The following is a 24,161-nucleotide window of genomic DNA, read 5'->3' on the forward strand; positions in this document are numbered from 1 at the left end:
ACTTCTCTTCGGGCCATAATTACCTCTGCTAAGGAGGTGACGTTTGCGGTTTTGTTTATTTGTTTGCAGGATTAAGAAAAAAGTAACGGCCCTATTTCCATGAAACTTGGTGCAAGGGTGTAACAGGGAGCAAGGAAGAATATATTACATTTTGGAAAGGATCCGAATCACTGAGCGGATACACAGCAGAGTGTTGTAGTAGTAGCAGAGCACTATCGAGATCAAACATTTCACACTCAAATAAAGTGTCAGACAGTAAGCACTATATAGCACATAGGGAGTGATTAATTAAGCCACTAACCTGCTCACAGGTCATATTGCCTCATATTCTGCTTGCTGTTGCTTTTCTTTCTTCCACACAATATACCAAGCCCCTCCACCTACATGAAAAAAACCCACATAGGTGTTTTCACTTGAGTTGCCTGATTAGACCTCATCTCCAGTCTTGATTGCCAGTTATGTGACTCACCTGTTAGTCACACAGCTCCTTCCTTTCTCTTTCCCATCACCACATCTTTTCACCCTCTGCTCTCTTTGCTTCTCCCTCCTGCTTTCCTTCAGCATCTCCTTTTCTTTCACCAAATATTGCTCCTTTTGCTTTTCTTTCCTTCCATAAAGTATATTTTACTACAGAGCTCAGCTTTACACTCGTGTAGTCTTCTGCTTAACATTTCGTTAACTGTGACATCAGCCGTTTCCCCCATTACAAGTCTTTCTGCTAAGATAAGATAACGTTCTCCTGGCTGTAGCTTCACAGTAAGCATACAGACACAATATTAGCAAACTCCCAAGACTATTCCTTTAAATTGCCATTTCTAGTCATGACCGACAAACAGACGTTTCGCAATACTGTGGCTGAATTATTAGACGGCAACAGTTTCAATATGTTTTTTTCATCATATAGCACTTTAATGTGCAAATTGAAATGAAATAAAACAGTACAAATATTTCCAACATTTAAATATGGATGAAGTCAAAGAGTCAAAGTCAAACATTCTTTAGCATTTTAGAAATGCGTTCTTTGTCCAAACAGCCACAAATGTATATTAAAAAGCACATTCTTTAACTGAGCAGTGCTGAAAGTGAAATGAGGTTTTCTGATTACGAACATAGTACAAATCTAATAAATCCTTTATGGCACAATACTGAATATATGGCACGGCCTGTTAAAGGGGTTGAACTGAGCACTTGTAGTGCAAAAACTTCATACATGTACAACGGAGAGACATATGTAAGCATCATTGTTTTTACATTCCTTACTAATTAAGACCTCTACACCACTGATTAACACACTTCTATGGTTCAGCTACGAAAAACAAGCTTTAAAGGAAACCTTCAATGCACATCTTTTATTTAAGTCACCCAGTGTTGAACATTATGCTTGATTGTATGTGATTGGTGGTAAATAGGTTTATGGCCCAGGGACATTTACAATTTGTGCATCTGATTTCCGTTAATCTCAAACAAGTCTGCGTCCCAAAATTCCTAATCTTGACGTTCAACTTGTGCTTTTCCTGAGGGAGCCACGGCCAAACAGAGCAGACACAAAATCTACCATCACTGTGATCCTTTTGTTTGGGTGAATCTCTCCAACTCGCTGTAATCAAGGGCAACACTGCAGGTGTGATGGACCCGATTCAAATCCCTTCTGTCAACTGAATTTGTTTGTTAACAAGCTTGTCCCTGACTGCTCATCCGAGAGAGCTTTCACAGCGAAGAATACACTTTTCTTACAAACAACGTCTGTTGCAGGAAGATGAAAATGTCACATATGACATCAAATGTCACCTGCCAGACAGTAGGCACTCATATAATACAGTTGCACACTGTAGTGCAGGAACATTGTAGCACAAATTGTCCTTTTTCAGGCTGGACCTGCGTGGACGCAACAAGACCCCCATGAAAGCTGAAAGGGGGTGATTATGAAGGCATGCACCAGTGAAGGTCAGCATGCTATCAGAGCTGCGTGTCTTCTCTGGTGTCTGTGCTGGACTCGTGTCTCTCTTTTAGGCTGCTTCTGTGGACAGGAGGCTCTTCTGGGACGTGAGCCAGAGGGTCTGAACGAATCAGATACCTGAGAGAGAGAGAGAGAGAGAGGGCAAGAGGGCAAGAGGGCAGATAGAAATAGGAGATACGCGTGTGCATCAATTGTAAAGAGTTGCCACATGGGAGCTCAGTGTTCAGGAGCTTTCCTAAAACTATCTACACATCCAGTAGACACAGAGCATCATCACTACCAATTTGAAGTCGTGTTTTTGGTCATCCGACACAAATACGCCCAACATTCACTCTCCTTTGAGCGTTGTTTTGGTCTCCAGCGACTCCTGGAGGAAATATCTGGCTATTCTATTTACACTACTTATGGTCATTTCATCGATCGAGGTTGCAACCAACTGAATACCCCTCTGCCCACCCCTCCCATCTATTGCTAGTGTTTGGTTTGTCCGTTCTGGGCTACTGTAGAAACATACAACATGGCGGACTCCTTGGAATAGAACCAGCTCCCTATGTAGATATGGAGGGCTCATTCTAAACTAACGAACACACAACGATTCTTAGTTTCAGGTGATTATGCACGAAAGAAAACATAGCTATGAATATTGTTTTCCATTTCTGCTAATTAATCCCCCTAAATCCTACACACTGGTCCTTTTAAGTGAATTGTGAATAAAGGAAATTGTAGTGACAAAGCGATGCTTTTTGTTTACCTATCCGTATTCACGATTCATTTCTATTCTGCGTTGTTTCCTGATGAAATGTGCAAAAGCATTACACATGCAATAACTCCCACAAATAAGACAGCTTTGACAAAGCTGAGAAATAAACAGTAGCAGTAGCAGTGGTGACTCAAATTTCACAAGATTACCATTTGCACTAAACAACACACAAACCCACACGCACAACACAAAGCTTACACAACGTCATTGAGCTCCAGCCTGGTGTTAGGAGAAGGGTTAATCAGGACGTAGGACAGGGTGTTCTGCTGATCGTTCTGCTCATCTGAAACAGAAACACCATCCCAATCAGCAAACTGGAATAGTCACATCGGTATTAGTCTAATCTCAATAGGATCCTAATTTATATCTTTACCTTGTAGGTATCCCAGATTGACTCTGTTCATGACGTCGCTGGCCGTCAGGTTAGTTAGGTCTTCTGCACACAACAGTTCAATGAAGAACCAGACCAACTTTTAAGCAGAAGAAGACATGAACGTTTGGGGAAAAAGGAAAGCTCAGAGCAGTTTAAGATGTGTCCGTCCTCACCATATCCGGCGGTGGGGAGGCCCAGATGCCTCATGCGGTTGCGGACCAGCTCAGACAGCTCCTCCCTCTCAGAGCGTCGGTAGAGGTTGAGGCGCTGCTGAGCGATGCGCTGGGCGTGGTCCTTGCTCGAGTCCCGGCTCACTCCCTGCCACCTTACGCTCTTCTTACTCAGACGTCGTGCCCACTGCATGCTCTTCTTCCTCAGCAGCGGGTGATCTGATTGGTCATTGCTGCGAGACTCATCGCCCTTGGTGTCCTCGCAGTCGTCAACACTGACTGACACCTGTGACTGGGGTGGGGGGTACAGGAAGTTACCTTTACGGCCAGGATGTTCTTAACTATTGGATAGATTGAAGGGGCATTTAGCACAGACATTCATGGTTCCCAGAGGATTCATCTTAATTACTTTGGTGATCTCTTACATCCCCCCTTGTGCCACAACAAGGTTGACATTTGTAGTTTTGAGTTAAATGTCTCGAATACTACTGGATCGATTGTCATTACATTTGGTTCAGACGTTCATGTTGCCCACAGGATTCAACATAAGCTTACAAGCTTTTTTTTTAATGATAAACACTTTCTTGCATTCAAGCTGGATATTTAGATTGATACAATGTTCAGCATCATCTCAGAGGTCTCACCTCAGAAGTCGGGAAAACGTGGGATTCTGTCCGATAGATCCCGATAGGAATTTCGGCACTAGAGGAGCAGAGTTTCTGGAACAGTCTGCCATAAGTACTAATCCACAGATCTTCCTCTGTTACCTTCATCTGGAACACAAAATAAACGAGTATACTATTAGTTAGATAACCCTGAACATGGTACTGTATCAGATCGTTTCTCTTTTTTTCTATCTAACTCACAGCGCAGAGGAATCCTGATCCTGGAGTGGTGTCCAGCCCCAGCAGCAGCCTTGCAATAAGGATCATGTAGTCCTTCACAAAAGACTGACATGGAATCACAAAAAAAGCACTTTTTTAAACTTTATAACCAAAAAAAACAGTAGACATTAAGAAACTTGGGTCATTTTTCTATCAATGACTGAACACAAGAGGGCACTTTTGGCTTGTGCTGGTACTGCTGCTCCGTGTCTTCAGGTGACACTGTTTCTCTGCTGCTGTAAGACACATTCATTTCTTGTTTTGAAAAGAGTTATTTGAGGTGCATAGCTGTAGGTGTGTATACAGACCTGATACAGCAGGGTGTCCAACATGCTGATACTGAACACTCTCCCTGCAGCGAAGGGTAGGCGAAACATGAAGGCCAAGTTGGAACCTTTATCACGCTCTTTCTGTGGGGGAGAGCCAGGACACACACAAAACAACACAACTCAGTCACTTTTCTGACTGTAGAAAGTCAGAAGGAAATGTCAAACATAATAAGAGCAAGAAGACACACCATCTTCTACATCTTCTCGAATATAATTCATACTATGCAATTGACTGTAAGCCCTCTTTTTATGTCTAACCTTCTCTAGCTTGGAGAGGGCCAGTGAATAGCAGTCCTTTGCTCTAAACTGCATGAATCTCATGTTGGATGGATGAGTAAGCTCTGTTATAATGCTGAGACTGGGAAACAACCTGGAACGAGAGAGGTGTGTGACATTAAAAGAAAGACTCAGAGGATGAGACTGAGCATCACGATCATTTTAGCAATCTGCTTTCCAGTGCAGGCTCAGATGCACACAATGATGTTACAAAAATAAAGACCATGTCATGATATATATATGATAAACACTACGATAAAATCAGATGAATTACCTGAACATCGTCTGCACATTGACAATAGTTTTGGCATCAGCCATGTAGTCCTCCTCGGCACTCATTGTACTCTCTTTATCCACAACAACCAAATTATCAGCGTAGATAATGCCACACTGCAGGAGGCTGTCCAGACTGAAACACACACACACGCACACACACACACACACACACACACACACACACACACACACACACACACACACTCAAAACAATGAGCATTACAACAGCAGACACCAATTTGCCTACATGCTGCACATACAATTAAACCAAAAGAAAGTACACATTTCTCTTGAACATATTTGAAAGGATGAAAGGATAAATGTAATATACACTAATATACAATTATTATATGACAGTCTTACTTGTCTATGGTCCCAGCCATGTAGTAGACCATAGGAAAACAGCAGATGGCCTCAAGAAAGTGATTATCTGGCCTACAGGAAACATGATGTATGATCGAGAAAATTGAGTTCCTTTTTACTCCAAACCACACAACACATTTATTAAAAGATTTGTAAAAAGATTTGTTTGAACATGAAATGATGACACAAGAAACATTCAACTTTTCCACTTACTTGGAGAAAGCCTTGAAGATGGGTAAAACCACACGTAACAATACATGTTAATATGATGTAATGGTTTCTGTTTTGTGTTTGTGTAATATGAAGATGTTGTCCCCGGCAAGCTTTTATTATTCCTCATTGTTTTCAATGTAAAAGGTATACATCATAAAACGTAGTATTAGATAATAAATTCAGTGAATTTTGGAAAATGATGGGTTGATAAGTTAGCAACGGTTCTCCAACGATTTTCGTCCTAGTGAACATTAAACACACTGAAAAAGACTTTATATCTGCTTTAGGAACGTACGTGTTTACTATGTGATGACGTACAGTAACAGTAAGTACCGGGTCCTCAGGAGCTTCTGTGGACTTTCAACTCCCTACTTGGTGTGTCTTTATGCTGAGGGGTGAGTCCGTCTGGTGCTGAGTATGCTCAGTGAGAACTTGTTGCTTCATTACCGCCTGTCCCCCACCATCACCACCGCCGCCAACATTACTTTATGCATCTGCCCAATCCTGCTGAAAAGAGACCCAAGGCTGTCGTAATGCTCGAATTGCGTACCAGAGTGTGTGGGTGTTTGTATTTGCGTGACAGCGCTAAGGGAGGGAGGGAGGGAGAGAGAGAGAGAGAGAGAGAGAAATAAAGAGAGAGAGAGAGAGAGTTTATTGTGATGTGTGTGTTTCTATGAGAGTCCAGAGAGCTCACATGTGGGGGCTGAAAAGGGACACATCAGGGCTGTCGATGAAAGCCTGCTTGGTGTTCTCCAAAGAACTCATTTTCATCCTTTTCTTTCCCCTGAAGCAACATATATCACTCAGGTTCAAGGCAAAGCAAGTTGCTATGGTTACTGTCTGGAGCTACAGAGTGCAGCGTTTTTTTTAATTTTCTTTGTCGCCTAAAACACACCGTCACTGTGAGCGGCAGCAGTAACCGAACATCGGGACGGACAATAGAGTTCCACCTCCACAGCCTTGTCCTAAGTGATCGGCTGACGTGAGCTCTTTGCATGCATTATGTTTCCCAGCGTGAAATGTTCAATGACAGAGTGAGGGTTGAAGGAACGAAACGATGTGTGTGTGTGTGTGTGTGTGTGTGTGTATGTGTGTGTGTGTGTGAACTCACGGGTTATCCAGCAGCAAGACAATGGGGTTGAGTTCTTTCCTGGGTCTGTAATAAGCTCTGAGAGGCACTATGAAGTTATAAAGGCCGTTCCCGGCAGTCTCGGCAGACACAATGATGAGCTTGTTTTTAAAACCGTAAGCCTTAGCGTCCACAAAGCTGTTGTGCCTGCAGCCCTGGATAAGGAACACAAAAACAGGTATTTTAGGTTTGCTGTGACGTGATGGACAAAGAGAGGAGGGAAGGGATGGAAGTAATGATGGAGGCAGTAAGACATTGAGTGACTAAGTTGGAGCGGCGACTGCCCACCTGGTCCAGACGTAGGCAGCAAAACGGGGCTTTTTCAGCCAACAGATGGCACAAGGTGGGCGAGCTCCCAATGTACGGCGAGTTAGGGGGATAACCTTTCACGTACCTGCAAACAAATCCAAAAAAAGCATGGAAAACAACTGTGTTTTCTAAAAAAAAAAAAAAAAAAAAAGGCAGATGAGTGTTTCCTGGAATTCTCTAATTCATTCATGTTCCTTTGGAAATTAGGGGTGCACTCAGGTTCAACTGCATGCTGGGTAAAGTATTCACAGAATGATAACAGACAAGGAAATATGTCTGTTTGGGTCGGATATTCTGGGAGGTTGCGTAATGGTAAAGAAACTAGACTCATTTGGATTATGCATGATTGTTGGCTTAATTTGCATTTTGCAGGTTTAGCATGTATTAAATGACTGAGGTTTCAATTATTTTAGGCTCAGCCAGAAATGCAACAGCATTAATTAATTGAACTGACTGTCTGTAGAACTAACAGCCAGTTAATATAAAACATTACAACAAAAACTATTCAAAAAGTAGTATTTCAGTTACTATTTCAGTTTCTTGAGATGAAGCAAATTGTAATCACTTTACAGTTTAAATAATCCATATTAATATATTATATAAATGAATATAAACATATATAATTAGTTACTTACGAATGTAGTTTTCAGCACAACAAATCTAACTTCTACCTGAGTAATATTTCAATCATGTAACTTCTGTTTAGTACTTGTGCCTACTGCATTTTATAACCTGTTATTAGCTCTGCCTCCTTGTTTTTTTTTTTAGGTTTTTAAGCTCCGGGCATTTATGTACAGAGACACAGAAACCTTACTCAGTAGACGAGTGGCCTTTCTCATCTATGAAGACGGAGTCATCTTCTGATTGGTCACTGAGGAGGTCACACGGCAGAATTGAGGCGGAGTCGGCGATCTCCTGAACTGGAGCGATGCTCGGCCGGCGGCCCCCTGTTCCATTCACTACAGGTGGGACCAGTTTGCCCCCTGAGACGTCAGGCGGACTCATATTCTGAAGATCCATGGCAACAGTGCCTGTGAATTACATTCGCCGGGAGCTTTAAATCGCACATAAGGAGCCAGCCATCAAAGTCATCAATACCGTCCAGAACTCTCTCATCAACAAGAGCAGCCAATCACTCTCTCACCCATGCTCGCTATGATGCTGTGCACAGGAAGCTGCGAGGGTCCGTCGAAGAGGCCCCCGGTAGTGCGGCCCTTCCTCTCCTCCTGGTTGAAGTTGAAGGCGGAGTTCTCCTCCTTGGTGATGTTGATGTAGTAGCAGGTGTCCGTGGCAGCCATGATGTGTCGCGGGCCGGGGTTCAGCAGGATGCTCTTGTTGTCTTCCCTCTTTATACCGATCAGACACACGCCGTACCTGCCCGTCACATGGCTGCTGTTAGCATAAACTTAAGAACATCTGACAACACATTACATTTAAGGCCGTAAACATTAGACTTAATCGCTAGGAATTAATACTTGAGGCTTAAAGGAATGGTTCGACATTTTGGGTCATGTTCTCCATGATGTTTTGCTCATTTGCCCATTTCCAGTCTAAGATAAGCTAAGCTAAGCTATGCTAAGCTAACCAGCTGTTGGTTGTAACAAACTGTACCATGCGCACATCCCAGACTCTTGGCAAGAAAGCGAATACGCATTAAAATGTCGAACTATTTCTTGAAGTGATGTCTGGACATGCAATAATTATATACACATTTTGCTGCAGTGAGCTGAAAAAATGTATGATGTTGTTCATTTTGCATTTATTTATCTGCATAAATAAATATTAGGATGAACCAAAAGAACAGCTGTGCACTGCTGCAGCACTTGATTATACAAGACGATACCCCTGTAAATGCCTTGCTATACTTTCAACTTGTCAGCATCTGAAGAAGATGCTTTAGCTTACATGTCAACTCACTTCTTGTGAGCATGAAAGGAGGCGTACGTAAAGCTTTTGCCGTTATACTCTCCAAAGAACTTGCTGTCACACACTCGGATGTGGTAGACCTCGTTGCCAGAGCAACATCCGTACATCCTCTGCCACTGCTCCGGAGACTGTTGTCCTTCTCTGCATTCATTCAGGGGGGAAAAAAACAATCAAACATACGACGGATCAGTAAACCGGATACCTTTTTTGAAGGGTCAGGAAATTGCCTCATGTGCTAATCTTGAACATCTTTTCCGGATTCATCATAATTGCACAACTCTCTCGCCGCATCCCTCCAGAGCTCTCGGGGTCTCGTGCCCTTTGCCCTTCAAGTGTCGTGGGATCTCTGGTGAAAGCAGACATCTTGATCCGTGTGTCAGTCACTTGCATTGTCTCTAATAGGCCCATTGTAATTATCTCTGATAATTACTGTCATTGCTCAAGCGCTTTGATGGAGTTTAATGGCCTGCGCGGTATGCTTAGAACAACCCTGAGGTAGCGGTTTACATACTTATTAACATTTACACAAGATGACTCATAAATATTTCACACTCCAAGGCTTCCATACTGTAACTCAATATATAAGACCAAACATTACGCTTATCAATTTCTCTTGGTCCCTTTTAAACCTATTTCCCACTCAACCTCCCCGATGAACTGCATGCCTCTCAATCACTCTTGTGCACTAAAGGACGCCCACACATGCAATGCAAACATAAACATACTCCCCCATACACAGGCAACTACAATACATATTACATGTACAGCTTTTGTATTAATGTGTGCAATCTAAAAGCCTGTTTTGCTTTTTCTCGAATGAAGATACACAAAGCTTTGCTTTCTAAAGAGTTTTCAGGAACACAGTAGGTGCTATCGCCCTCTTATTCCCCATCATTGTGGTTGCCCTCAGCCAGCGACATCAGCTTTTATAAATGATCCATTTGCATGCTGTGAAAAATGAATTTCCACCAGAGTTTTTCACACTGTTTTCCAAAGAGCAAATCCTAAAAAGGCCATTTACTGTGGTGGCCGCCTGGTGTCTTTTTTAGTTTGAATGCACTTTCTTTACCTCTTGCTGTTTTCCACAATGAGCTAGTTTTGCACTTTTGTCTTGTCTTGTGCTTATTCAGCCCTCTGTGCCAGTTCAATGGACACATCCATATGCATCAGCAGACAGGAACATGTGAAGAATTTTTGGACTTTCTGACTGAAAATGCATGCAAGATTACTGACCGTCCGCGGGAGGTGTGCACAAGGAGCGTGACCAAGGTGGAGGTGGCAGGACACACACAGTTGAGAGCCAACATGGCGTACTTGAACTCCTCCTCACACACAACATGATCTGAAAAAGGATCCGAGTAGTAGAGAACATTTTATCATGTGTTAAAGAGGAATGGTGCTTTATAAGTGAAAAACAAATCATACAAGAATAGTTCACTTAAAGTTTAGAAACTCCCACCTGCAAATTTGACATGGAACTTATTTTCAGGTTTGAGTATCTGGACATAAAGTGGGCAATTTGGAGCAAAGTCCTTCACCGCCCAGGCTCTCAGGATGGTCTGATGGTCCTGTGGGAAAACAGTTAAAGATAATGTAATCTCCTTTAATTAATTGGTAATTGTCTCCATGACTGACAGCATTAATGACGTGAGTGTTTGTAAACAAGTGAATGACAACTCATAATTGGTAAAGAGTTATGGCACAGAGTTCATTCATTGTTGCTCTTCTTACCGCAGCCATGCGATCCACCTCGTTGCGACTGCTTAGAATGAAACAAGCCTCTGCGTCATCCATTCTGTCAAAAACAGGTCAAAATGCATTAAAAACAAAGGCAAATTATTTAAATACAAAACAGCTGGAAGGAATCATAAACCTCCAGTCCGCCAGTTATCTTTGACCAGTCACACACGGATCAACCTGAAATGCTCTGCACTGTATATGTGCTGTAAACGTGGAGCCGATTCTGCATATGATTAACACAGACAGGAGGGTGCAGAATGCAAAACAAGTGTGGGAGGATTTGAAACAGCGCCAGACGCGGGATGTAAGCGCGACACACACACCCAGTCCTCCAGATTTAATTGCTCTATCTATCCCAACCCTTTGAAAATGTTTACAGTGAAGTTATATAACCGATTTCATCAAAGTAATACTTTGGTGTTTGCTATAAGCTGCTCCATACTTTATGGTACAACTGTTGCACAGGACTATTATGTATTTTTTACAAGCTATTTTGATTTTGTTTGAATTGCACTTTTATTAAGCTCATAAGAGAAACAAAGAATGCTCAAATTAAGTTTTAGTTCCTGATATATTTAATGAAAATAAATTAATTAATAATACTTGAAAATGTAAGATAAATAAGATATTAACTGTAACAAACAATGACGAGTAAACTTACCTTTTTTGTGTAATATCAGTTGGATGCAAGTCTGAGTCTTTGAGGCCTTTGTGTGATTGAGACTACGGAAATAAACCTGACGAAGCACAGGTTGACAGCTTGACATCTGCGTTAATGTTTTCCCTTTCATGACTCAAAATGATCAGAAGAATGTGAAGTGAATCATGTTTGCCTTTGTCAGAGAAAGAGGTCCATTTAAAAAGCTGAGCCTTTAAAAGAATTTAGCACAGCTTGAATGAATAATTACAATGTTGTCTCAGTATGAGGCAACACGATTGCTCTGACAGGCCTATTCCCTCAGACAGGAAAGAGAGAATATTTGGGCTACATTAAGGAACAGAAGGACAATAGACATTTATGTCCTGCTGATGGTTTGAGGCAATTATTTATACCTGCATAAAGTGCAAAAAATTAAATGTTAGCATCCAGTAAAGAGAATTTGTTCTGAGACAAAGCTATGCAGCTAGTGGGCATCAAGGAATCCATAAAGTAGTCTTTCCACTAAAGCATCAGGAATATCATGTAAACATCTCCCATCCGATCCTCCTCCCCGTAAATGATGCAGAATGTTCAGTTTAATCACTAAGATCTGTCATCCATCTGGTAGGCCTTTTGGTAGCAGAGATATTAAAAATAAGATGATTTGTTTCACCTTTTATTATAGCAATTAGGCAGATCAGTGTAATCATAAGCACATCAGCCACACTGCAGCAACAAGACTGAGAGTCTACAGCCACGCCAGCAGCTCTGTGAGGCTCTGTGATTCCATTTAAACTAGTACTCTGGGTGCACTGGCCAAACACTTGACTCAAATATGTTCAGACGTTGACCCCACATGAAACCAATGTCACCAGGGCCTAGTTGACCTTTACTGGACTGGACCTGAACTCTATGTTTGCAAACGTATGCGTATAGCTATTTTGTTGGGTATCATATCAATTTGACTTTAATCTGGACCACAGCGGTGGACCGACCGACAGTCAGACCGAAGTTTCAGTGTCACTTACTTGGCTCTTAGCAGGTCCTGGTCTTTGAGAACGGATCCTTGCAGATAGATGACCCTTTGAGACCACAGAGGGATCTGCAACACTCTCCGCACCTGGAGGTCCATTTCACTTGGGCACAGGATCACCACATAGTAATCCTTTGAGATGACACAAGAACCACTTTAGTATCCACTGTAGACCTATTCACATCCTATATATGTACTCTACAGTATAAAGCATTATATTGGATTGTTCTGTACCTGCAGTCTGGGATGGGCATAGAATTCATTGAGAAAATCCATGAGCAGGTCTATCTTTAGTGCACTGACACACAGCACTACGTGTTTCTCTGTCTGCGCTCTGTGGCGGCTGTAGTTCCCTCCAGACTTCTGTCTCTCCATCCACAAGTACATCAGCTCCTCAAACTGACACACACAGCAAGTAAACTGAGTAAAAGTCACGAAGAAGCATTCAGACGGTATACCAAAGAATATTTCAGCATCTTCCCACCTGCAGAGGCAGCACCACCAGAGCTACACAGATCATGATGACCACCAGCAGCTGGGAGGGCCATATGCGGGGAGTGACGTCTCCAAAGCCAACGGTGGAGAAGGTGACGATGCAGAAGTAGAAGGAGTTGAAGAGGGAGAGGTTTTTTCCTGCTCGCTCCAGGTGCTGGATTCCACACGTGCTGCAGAACAGATGTCAGATAAACCACGTGTACAAACAAACACAATGCCAGCATTAATGACGACCATGTACTATTCACATAAAGCAGTGATAGGCTATTTCATTAGTCAAAACGTATGATGGAACGTATCTATATGTAATACAGTTGTTTGCGTAGTTAAAATGTATTGCAAAAATAACTTCATTTCCGAAACATTTTTGGTAATATAAAGGAAGTTCCTTTAAAGAGCCCCTCCTTTTTTTAAACCCAAATAAAAATGGTTTTATTATTAATTTAAGTCTGTTTTCCTTAAATCAAAAAAATCAAATTTTTTCATGTCCAACACACCTCCAGTGAACTACACTCAAGCTTACGCTACATCAGCATTTGTAATTAATTGGAAGTGTAACACAGATACACAAATACACAATTCTTTCTTTCAAGGAAACTTGTTTGTGACACAATGTAAGTGTCACAAACATTTACTGTTACGTTTGCCAATGTTCCTTATTGCTTTTATAATGCTGAGATTGGATAGCCGCCACCTGATGCTAAGCTACACACATATGTACACCATCATATCCCTTTCTAGTTGAGGTGTTGATACAGATAAAACATTACAACTTCCACAGAGAGGTTTAATTCATAAAGAATGATGGAAAAGACTTAAACGGTTAAAGAAAAACGTTAAGAAGCAGCCTCACCCAGTGAAGACCAGGCAGAGCAGGGTGCAGATGAGAATGAGGACCTGGTTGAACATCGCAGAGTTGGTCCTCTGAATTGCTCTGTGGACATCATTCTACCCGATAACGACAGCGTACTTTAACATATGAACTATACTCATAGAAAAGAAGGACATAAACTTGCATCTATCAAATGTTTTCTCTGATCATTGATGCCAGTTCTGTCAGGAAGCACTCACATCATTAGTTTAGATATGAGATGACATTATGCTCTTGGATGCTTCCTGTTGCAGCAATACAGCTGAGCAGCATGAAATACAGAACAACGGGATAAAACGCAGAGAGGGTTGCAGACAACCCCCCCGTGGGGAAACCTCCAGGGTGCTCACAACCAGAGCAGAACCAAAGCAGGAGACTGATGCGTTGTGGTCAACACCAGCTGCAATACGACTGTGAGCATGAAGTGTCTTGTCTTAACGAAGCCATTCAAACGTTGATTGAAAACAAGTCATTAACAGAAACAATTGAAGTTAATGCTTTTCACTCACGATCATGTTCTCCAAAGCACACTTGGCTAGCCAGCAGTTGAGAAACACGGGAATGAAGATGTTTCTTATTGAGGGCCAGAAGATCTGAGGAGAAAGTGAGACATTTCTAATACTTTTGTGCCTTTACTGAAGTAAAGGTTTATATGCAGGACTTTCACTTAACTAAAAGATGTACCGGTAGATAACTTTTGGGAGATAAAGAGTACTTCACTTGTGGTAAAGGTTTTACCGTAATTATGAAGGGAACTGTGTTGATCATCTCCAGAAGAAAGGACACCTGGAATATCTGCTCCCAAATGTTCCCCTTAAATTAAAAAAAAGATGCAGAGACGTTGTAACGGTTTTACTTGTGAGCACACAATAGACAGTGAGTCACCGCAGTCAGAGATGCAGATCTTAATTGTAGTCTGTCACTTTCCGTGACCACTTCATCCTTCACCTCAACCAGATCCTGTAATTATCATCTAATGTAGCTGTGATAAATGACTTTGTCTAATTACACCACTTATGGATTGTCAATCTCACAGACTGTATTGCTGACATGCTTGCTGTCTCTGTGTATTTGTTTAGTGTCTTACCTTGTAGCTCAGATACATCAGTAGCATAGTCTCCAGAAAGCTAATGATGGCTACAATCACCTGCGCAAACCGAAAACAGGGAATAATGAACACAAGCTCATGAATTAATAACAACAGAGCGATCGTTTCAGAAATAATCCTCTGATAATTAAATCCACGGTGTTTTCACCGTGTTTGTCAAGCACCTGTGCTCTCACATTTAATCACCTCCGTTCATATACTTCAGTTTATAAAAGTTGTCCTTGTTTAAATACATTTTTATTCTGTTGTGACTCACTTGGATGGCCCAGACAGGAACTTTTCTGTCCACCCAGAAGATCAACTCCCTGTAAAGCAGAGCGCACAACAGTAACCCCAACCATAAAGATCCTCTCCACCAGTCAAGAATTTATTATTATTATAGGGAGATAGATACAGTCACGAAAAGACTTGCAGATGATCAAGTTGTCAGCTGTTGTAGCTGAACGTCGCTCTCACCAAAGGCTATAATCATTTTCTACTAAAGGAGGCCTATTGACAGGAATCACACCTTCTGCTGCTTACCAGTTAATTTCTCTGTCCTGCACTGATCCGTTCCACTGGCAGTCAACACTGCAGAATAGTGAGGAACAAAAAAAAGTTATTAGATTAGATTTTACATCCATCAGTCTGTTAAATCATCTCCTGTCTTATACCTAAAACTGAATGTTTTCTAACTTTTATTTGTAAAATGCTTACCGTTGGACTAAAAATGAAAATGCATTTATTTAAAGATGTCGATTGATGGTTGTGTAATTTCTAAGAGCACTTAAAACAGCTGCATTTATTTAATCTCTTTGCACTTTGTGGCATTGTATTGCCATTGCTTCATTTGTACTGTAAGTGATTCCGGTGACAATAGACAAACCATTTGACGTTGCCACTGGAAGCGCTTTGCTGTCCTGCGCTGTGACTGGCGCCCTGACCGGGGTTATCTGTGACCACTCGGATGATGTACAGCAGACAGGTGAGCAGCTTCAGGGAGAAGTTGAACACGCGAATTCGAAGGCCTAAAGGCAAAAGAGGGACCCGTCTTCCACACAAATACTCACTACAAACAACGCTACAGCACCAATGGGATTAATCGATACTCATAAGCAACATCAGTGTGTTCAAGTAGTTACATTTGATGATTTACAGTAAGTGAGTGCAAGACACATGTTCTTCTATATGCATCTGGTTCTCATTTGGCACAAATTTGTCGGTTTTGCTTTTATTTACTTGACTTTTAATGGAGCCTTTCAATTAAGCAACAGCCAATTTAGGTGAGTGAGAAGATGACCTGCACCACCCACTTACTGGATCTTTGGTTTTTGATGAAGAAGAGCTTCAGACGCTCCTTGAAGGTGTTTTCATTCACATAGAACTCCACCTGCACCCTAACAGGGAAGACAAGGAGAGGAACCGTCACACAAGAATCCGCAGCACAAACAGAAAGAGCCACGCAGATGTTTTTCAGAGCAGTTTTGAATGTTAACATGTTTTACACAGCATGAATATTCATAATGATAATCATCTGCCCGAGGAGAGTTTGGTAATTATCCGGCTCCGATTTTATTTCCCACTTGAAAAGACAGGGTTGAACCGTGCAGAACTTTTCTGCATTTCAAGCGCTCCTTGAGTGCACAGTCATAACTATATATAAAAAATATTAGGCTGATGGGATGCAAGCTTAGCTGTGGACACGAACACACGAACACACACACACACACACACACACACACACACACACACACACACGACCGAACACATAATCTCCCCACAGGCTTTATGCCTGGCGGAGATAAAGTCATATTCAAAATGGCAATCCTATTTAGACATTTTGCTATTATGCAATTTCAGAATAAACTGTGAAACAAGTGACAACAAACTTTCTTGTTGAAATAAAGTAAAATAAGGTTTCCGATCATGTCATTCTTCAGGCTATGGCGCACATAAATTAGGTTTTACGTGAGCCATCAGGAGTAACTTTCTTGTGGGTAAAGAAATACTAATTAATTGTGAACCAATGGGCTACATGTTGGATGTTGATTTATAAAACAGATCAAAGCCCAGTGGGAGAGTCAGTCAGAGAGAACAAGCGCAACTCATACGGTAGCTTGGCAACACACCGAAAATCTTTACAAAGCCTGTTATAGTCTTCACAGTACTGCCTGCAGAAGAGAGTGCAGAGAGGTACAAATGAATAGACAGAGTGCAAGCATGAGGGAGATTAGAAGAATTCGAGGACGGTTTGAAAGCCCGTGAGGCTGTGACCCTGCTGCTGCACTAATCCCAAGTTTCAGCATGTGGCTGAAAGGTTCACAGTGAGAAGGAAAAGGCAGTGTGGGTTGTTGGAATGCGCAGAGATCCTTCGGAGTGCACTGCTGCAGCCATTTCAAGTCTGCACAATGATAAAGCTGCACCAGCGAGACGCAACAGAGGAACACTAATGATGAAATCTGAAAACAGCTGTCACATCTGGCAAACAGCAGGGCAGAGAGGGGCTCTGGAGGTGAAGGCACTTCAACTGAGGGTTGTCTGTAACACAGAAGGGTCCTACAGATTGCTCTCTGTCTGTCTCATCCCTCCACCCACCCACAAACACACACACACACACACACACACACACACACACACAAGTAATGACCCTTAATCAGCTCCTGTTGAGCACACAATTACTAGGAAAGGAGATCTGACATTAGTCATACTGCGCGTCACATCGAAGTTTCAGGCAATAAGGCGCTCTGGGAGTAATTAGATCTGGATTGGAAAAGATCTGCAAGTGCAATCATCTTGCTGCTCTGGAACAGGCCTGCTTTTATCAAATCAACTCACCAGGAGGTGTTAATCAACACCAGAGAACGACCTGTTGCTCTCAATGCAAATAGGTAAAATGTCTGATCATGAAAGCATTTTTTATTTATAGAGCTTAAATAATTCGGTCAATAGCTCAACAGGAACATGATTGGTATCGATGGATTAGTCAGTTGGCAGAAAAGTACTTTTTAGCAACTATTCAAAAAATGGTTAATTTTCATTAAACACTTCTGTGTGAGTAAACTGAATATCTTTTTGGTTTTGGACTGTAGGCTGGACAAAATAAGCAATAGAAAGAAATACAAATTGTGATCAACATTTTATAAAGCAAACTATTAATTGAGAGATTAATTCATCGTGGAAGTTGTTATAAAAGTATTTCTATTAGAGCTGAAACTATTAATCAAAGGCTAGAAAAGTTACCACAGTATGAAATATGGACTTATTTCTCCTTCAATTTATTTTTTACAAAAGTCAGTGCTTGTTGCTTTTCAAGTGCGAATATTTTCTGGTTTTCTTTTCGTGTTCAATGACAGTGAATTATAGATCTTTTTGAAATGTTGGTCGCTAAATAACAACGCATTGCAATAAGTCCTTTTCCCCTCTTTTCTGACACCTAAAGAACCAAAAGATTAGAAAATGAACCGATCATCACAATCGTTACTTTATACCACAGCGGTAATGTTAATTAATAAAATAAAAAAACAGAGTTTCAGGTCACGCTAAATGAATAAACACGCAGGCATTTCTGTGCATCTCAGCAGTTTTTGGGCGCGCTCATATTGGTCAGAGCGAGCGCTTCCTCCACCGTCTCTCTGAACACTTCTTGCATAATTGCAATTGCACAATGTGTCTCCGTTGAAAAATAAAAACAAATACCAACAATAAAAACGCCTCAAAGTGCAGTAGCCTACCCTCGCGTCCTGCACCACTCCACTGAGATTACCACTTAAGAGGCTCCACGTGGCCCTACCTCTGCCCGGCATCGCCCCCAAACGGGTCCGGCCTCCACGTCCCCACGGTCGGATTGCCCCAGGTTGGGATGATAATTCTCGGATCCATTGCGCTGGAAGACACCTGTGGCTGCGTCGTGCAGTCAGATTATAAGCTTCTTGACCAACGCGCCTCCCCGCAGCTCTGAAACAACACGGCACTAAACTGTGTTGGTCGCTGAATTAATTTTGGAGGGAAAACAATCCAAACGAGCAGCAACACAACGAAGCTAAAACAAAACGAATTCAAAGACAAATCTGTGTTTGATTAATCCTTTATTGTGATGACTGAAGTGCTTATTGGAATATTTTTAGAAATGTATATAATCTCTCTCTCTCTCTCTTCCTCTCTCGTGCGCGCGGGCCTGTTGCCACAGCAACATTGCTATGACAGGAATAACCCTAAATGATGCTGCAGCATGGTCCTCTCCAGCAGCTCCTGACTAAGCTGCAAACATTCACTGTGGCACATACCGGAGGAATGTTCCGATGGATGCGCTGCAGAGAAACACTGATTTGTCTTTTATTTATGTGTCATCTGAAGCCTTGTGGTGTTACAGCAACAAAGCCCCCAGTCAGGCGTCTGTCTTTCTGCTCATCTGTCAAGAGAAAGCTCTGCTGGTGATTGTGGTAAATGTGATTTTACTGCCACAACTGAGAGACGACTGGAAAAAAGAGATTCTTTCTTTTTGGATTTGAGAAAAGGCAGACAAAAAGAACGTAGAACAATGCTCTCTCTCTCTCTCTCTCTCTCTTCTGCATCCCTCCCACCTTTTTGTCTTCTCTTAATTTGAAGAGTCTGAAGTAGTAATTTATAGATGACCTCCATGAGTCAGTGCTTTTTGAAAATACCCGGAAAAGGCCACTCCACTTCAACCTCTTTTTCGCCCACGCTGGTGGAGACACTCAACGCGGCTTTCCGACCCCAACGCCATAACTCCTGTCTGTAAAATATGTGAGATTTTCACTTATGCATTACGCATTTATGCATTGAGCATTTATGCATTGCGCATTTATGCATCGCAGTTTATCTCAGAAAGACTTCACTTAGGTGTGAATTATGAAGACATTCAAAAAGGAACAGATGTGACAAACAAAGTGACTTGGACTGTAGGTGGCAGAAAGCGGAACAACAGATGAAAGGGAATGTACAAACGAAGGAGTGGGCCTGAGAGAAAGACTGCACCACTTCATATATGGCTGATATAGTTTGACAATACTGTGCAAACATGCTTCTGTGTGTTTCTTCTCAAGCCTGACTTTGAGAAAGGAACCTTTAACAATGGGTGATCCCTGGGAAGATGTGACATTTAGGAGTTCGCAGTCACACAAGGCTGCAGGCTGACCGCCGATAATCCGTCACCTCTAACAACCGTATCTCCCGGGGACAGAGGACAGCTGGATTTGCAGCAGAAGAGCAGAAAAGTGATAATAACCATCTAAATAGGAGCTGGAAATGTAGACAGCTTTATGGAGGAGAGAAAACAGTGGTGGTTGCAAGGACAGCTGGGGAAAGGTCACATCTGACTGAAAGCATTGGCAGAACTCGTTGTTTTTCCTCGTCGAGTAGATGTGTCAAATATTACAAACAGCATTCGCGGTCTCAAAGGTTTGCTGCTGCTGTGATCACATCTAAAATTACATTTGATCATCACTCTCCTGAGGTCCATCTGGCAGAACCCAGGCTTACATGCTGAATACGTATCTTTAGGAAAAGCAAATATGAGCATACAACTATAACTGCTTTAGATTGTTTAAAATGCAGCCCTCTTTCAGACCACTGCAATAACAGAAACAATGACACGTTTTCTTTTTCAAGTTATTTTTTGACTCGCTTTGTTTTAAACGCTTAATTCTTGCTGGAGCACCGTTTTGAATCCCAAGACGAAAACAAAGACTGTTACTGATCTCGTCTATTGAGCTCGGATGCTGCAACAGAGTCGAACTGAAGGTAAAAGAGGAGACAGTAAGGAAGAGGAAAGGTAGATAACAGAGGGACTGATCTCATTTCAAATTCTTACTGTGAAATAGGCCACAGTGTTGTTGCTGAACAATGTGTTTCAAGTCAGACTTTTTAAAGTATTTCAATACATTCTTGTGGGAATGTATCAAACACACACACACACACACACACACACACACACACACACACACACACACACACACACACACACACACACGTTGCCTGCTTCACAAAAACACAGTGGTTCAGAAATGCCTTCTTTTTCAGCACCATGGACAGCACCATCAACTCTGCCACGCTTCATTTCCTCTTTCCAGTCTGAAGATCTCCAAAGCAAACACCTCTTACACCCCATAACCGGCTTAGAAAGCACTTCAAACTGTGCTTTTATATGCTCTTGTATAATTTAAGACTACTAGGGGTAGACAAGGTAAACACTCCATGCACAGTGCCGTGCCAAAAAGGTGGGATTGAATGCTAATTTGTCAACTGTAAAAAAAAAGGCAATCTGGCAATCTGCACTTATAGGTGAGAGCAGCAGGAGATGAGCAAGAGAGCTGAACGGACGTCCACTGGTCAAAATAAAAGTGTTTTTGAAAGAATGCAAAGAAATCACACAGCCAAGTGTTCCTTCTTTGTCGCAGTATTTGCAATTTAGTAATGTTGAGGTTAGAAATCCTTCATCGAGTGTTAGAACTGCAACCAATTTGGTATCAATGATTCATTTTTACCGTGATTAAACGTTTTGGTTTTTATAGCTGGCGTTTATAGTTTATAGCATAACAATGCCAACCACAATTTTTCTAGATCCTGAGATAATATCTTTAAATGTCTCGTTTTGTCCAACCAACAGTCCAAAACCCCAAATTATCTAATTCACTATCACTATCTAATGAGGTAAAGAGGATGTTTTGTTCTTAAAATTAGACTTTTTAAAAAATGAATTGATTATTAAAGTAGTTGCCTTTTCATTTTCTGTCGATGGAGGTACATGGAAAGATTGTGAGAAGCTCAGCTCTTTAAAAAATAGAAATTATAATTTGAATAATAAATAAAAAATCCACTAATTGTGTCAGTTTTAACACCTGAACACTACAAGTTGAGAAATGCATAAAAACTAGTCAGCAAGTGAGCAGAGACGTTAGCCATCAGTTAGGTAAAGGTAAAGGATAAACGGTCAAAACAGCTAAACGTTTTGGATGAACAGGTGAAACAGTTACTGAATAAATGGTTGAAAGGGGTGCTTGAGTTATATCTGATGGGACTGTGGGGATACATCTGAACAAAAGGTCACTGGACTGTGTTAACAGTATTGTTTATCTGATAGTCAAACTCTAGCATGTCTCTCACAATTTTGCACTTTTCCCCCTTTGGACCGTCAAAAAACTGAATGTGATGTTTCTGTCTCTGATCGTGTCAAAACAGCGCTGATCAACATTCCTGCTGTGGGTTACCACTCCTCCACACGTCCGCACTGCTGCCTACCTGTCATCATTCTGGAAGCTCTGGTCCCCGAGCAGCAGGTCTCTGAAGCGGAAGCGGAGCGGCAGCGGCGGCACCTCCTCGCTCTCCTGCTGCTCCATCTTAAGAGTGGAGATGTCTAAGATAACCCCGCTGCTGTTGGTGTTGGTCTGGAGTGGTGCCGGAGAGGAGCTGGAGGACGGAGAGGAGAGGAGAGGAGTAAAGAAGCAGAAGGGAAATGAAGGGAGAAAAGGAGGCAAAGTGCAAGCGTGAAGGGAGGTGGAAGGGCAAGAAATGTGGAAAAGGAACATGGAGCACAGGGAGAAGGAGAGGATGCAAGGAAAGGAAACATGGGATTGAAACGTGCAGGTGGCGGACTGATACAGAAGAGTATGGGTTAGAGAAAATAAGACAAAAAAAGGTATTTCACTCTCCACAGATAGCTTTGATGACTAATCAGTCGTTTAGGCTTCAGCTGTCTGTTGGCAGCTTGTTCTGTAATGTGAGCTGCTCAAACATCTTGAAGTGCAGACAGACAATAAAAAGTACAACCAGCCAACATATGTTCATCTAAAACACTATGCATACCAACTGCTTTACTACATTGCAGATGCATTTTAAAGTGTGTTTAGCTGATGCTCCTTCTGTTTAAGTTACGTAGGATTCTAGATTCCAGACACAGATTCAACTTAATATCAAATCATAAACCGTGTTGGCATATTATCTCTGTGGTTACTCATCACAGGGAGGTGTAACAGCTGTATTTTATTATTCAAATTAAGTGTGAGTGGTGTGACATTTTCCTGGTTGAAGACAGGTGCTTTTTTACAGTCTCTTCCACTGAAGAAGAAGAAGAAGCTAAACACATAATACAATCTAGAGAGAGAGAGACAGTGTAGTAAAGCCCCAAACCGCTCTTTCCTTCATTTCTCTGCTCTCCTCTCTATCACTGTCTGCCTGTTTGCTCTAGCCTTTCATTAAGCTTGTCAAACGTATTGCATAAAAGATGATGGGTTTATTTCCCATGTGTGGCTTGGTGAAACCCATCCATCTAACTAAACCAAACATAAGCCAACAGCAAAGAGCACCATGTCTCATAAAACGCAGTTGAGCTCACGCATCATTTAAGACATCTGAGTGAACAGAGCGGAGAAGGAAACATGTTGAGAGCTTTTATGGTTTGACCTGGTGTGTAATTTAACAACACATCTGTTCGTCTTCTTTTGTACTTTCAATATAGAATTTAACACAATATTTTTTATTGAAAAGTAATTAAAGACACACAGATGCAGTGAATACTGAAAGCTGAGACAATGAACAGCTGAACAATGATGAGCAAACTGAAGGATGGAGCACTGGAAAAAACAAACACTGATACAAACTAAAAATCAGCACGTTTACACACATCACCAAAACTAACTGAATAAAAAAATATTCAAATGTCATAAAACATAAAGATATTTAGCACTTTCCACTGTTTTTTAAAATTATTATTAATCAAAAGCACTAAAAGTAAGTTATGTGTCACTATAATCGGATAGAAGTTTGCCTCCTTACTTGTTCTGGTTCTGTTGCTGCTCGTCTCTCTTACCGTGGCTTGTGGTTGTTCACGGTCCCGTCATCGTGCACAAATGTCTGATTCACGTAACATTCACTGCACATTTTGGCCGGAGATCCGGCGCTGCCGTCGGACTGGAGAGCTGCGGTGGTCGGCGACGAGTCCCCCTTGACAAAGTCGTCTCCCTGGGTTAATTGCATCGGAGGGTGCATCTGCCCAAAAATGGGAGTGTACACCCGGAGAGAAGGACGCGCTCTTCTAAAAGCCCGGCTGATGTCTCACTGTGTGTTGGATGGATGCCCCCCCCCCCCCCCTCACCTATTCAGGTGCACCTTGGAAGAGTTTTTTCAGCCAACGCACATAAAGAGACTGCGAGCAAATTGGCAACTGGCTTTAACACAGACGAGCTGAAAGATGCAGATTAAATCAAACTAATATTACATATTTGTTGGAGATGCAGAAGACAGGTCTGCAGCAAGTCAGCATACCGGTGATGACAGCTTTCCGTCGGTACACCTAATGACATACATGTTGAATGT

General features: G+C 41.8%; 1 protein-coding gene across 1 annotated transcript; it reads right to left on the minus strand.

The window, feature by feature from the left end:
- Nucleotides 1-1,956: 1,956 nt before the first annotated feature.
- Nucleotides 1,957-23,853, minus strand: kcnt1a (potassium sodium-activated channel subfamily T member 1a; the record flags this gene model as incomplete). The annotated part of the gene is made up of 31 exons (XM_079178789.1): nucleotides 23,656-23,853; nucleotides 22,089-22,256; nucleotides 16,149-16,228; nucleotides 15,718-15,859; nucleotides 15,375-15,422; nucleotides 15,109-15,157; nucleotides 14,832-14,891; nucleotides 14,483-14,557; nucleotides 14,254-14,337; nucleotides 13,727-13,821; nucleotides 12,863-13,043; nucleotides 12,613-12,777; nucleotides 12,374-12,510; nucleotides 10,697-10,760; nucleotides 10,425-10,533; nucleotides 10,199-10,307; nucleotides 8,957-9,106; nucleotides 8,184-8,413; nucleotides 7,854-8,070; nucleotides 7,019-7,124; nucleotides 6,713-6,885; nucleotides 5,389-5,460; nucleotides 5,024-5,158; nucleotides 4,732-4,843; nucleotides 4,453-4,554; nucleotides 4,127-4,210; nucleotides 3,905-4,033; nucleotides 3,264-3,552; nucleotides 3,091-3,153; nucleotides 2,916-3,000; nucleotides 1,957-2,074 (listed from the first exon to the last, which is right to left on the minus strand). Exons 1-31 carry the CDS (start codon nucleotides 23,832-23,834, stop codon nucleotides 1,957-1,959), a joined length of 3,810 nt encoding a protein of 1,269 aa, XP_079034915.1. The 5' UTR covers nucleotides 23,835-23,853.
- Between the last annotated feature and the right edge of the window lie 308 nt (nucleotides 23,854-24,161).

This window comes from Pholis gunnellus, assembly GCF_910591455.1.
Source record: "Pholis gunnellus genome assembly, chromosome: 18".
Classification (NCBI taxonomy): domain Eukaryota; kingdom Metazoa; phylum Chordata; class Actinopteri; order Perciformes; family Pholidae; genus Pholis; species Pholis gunnellus.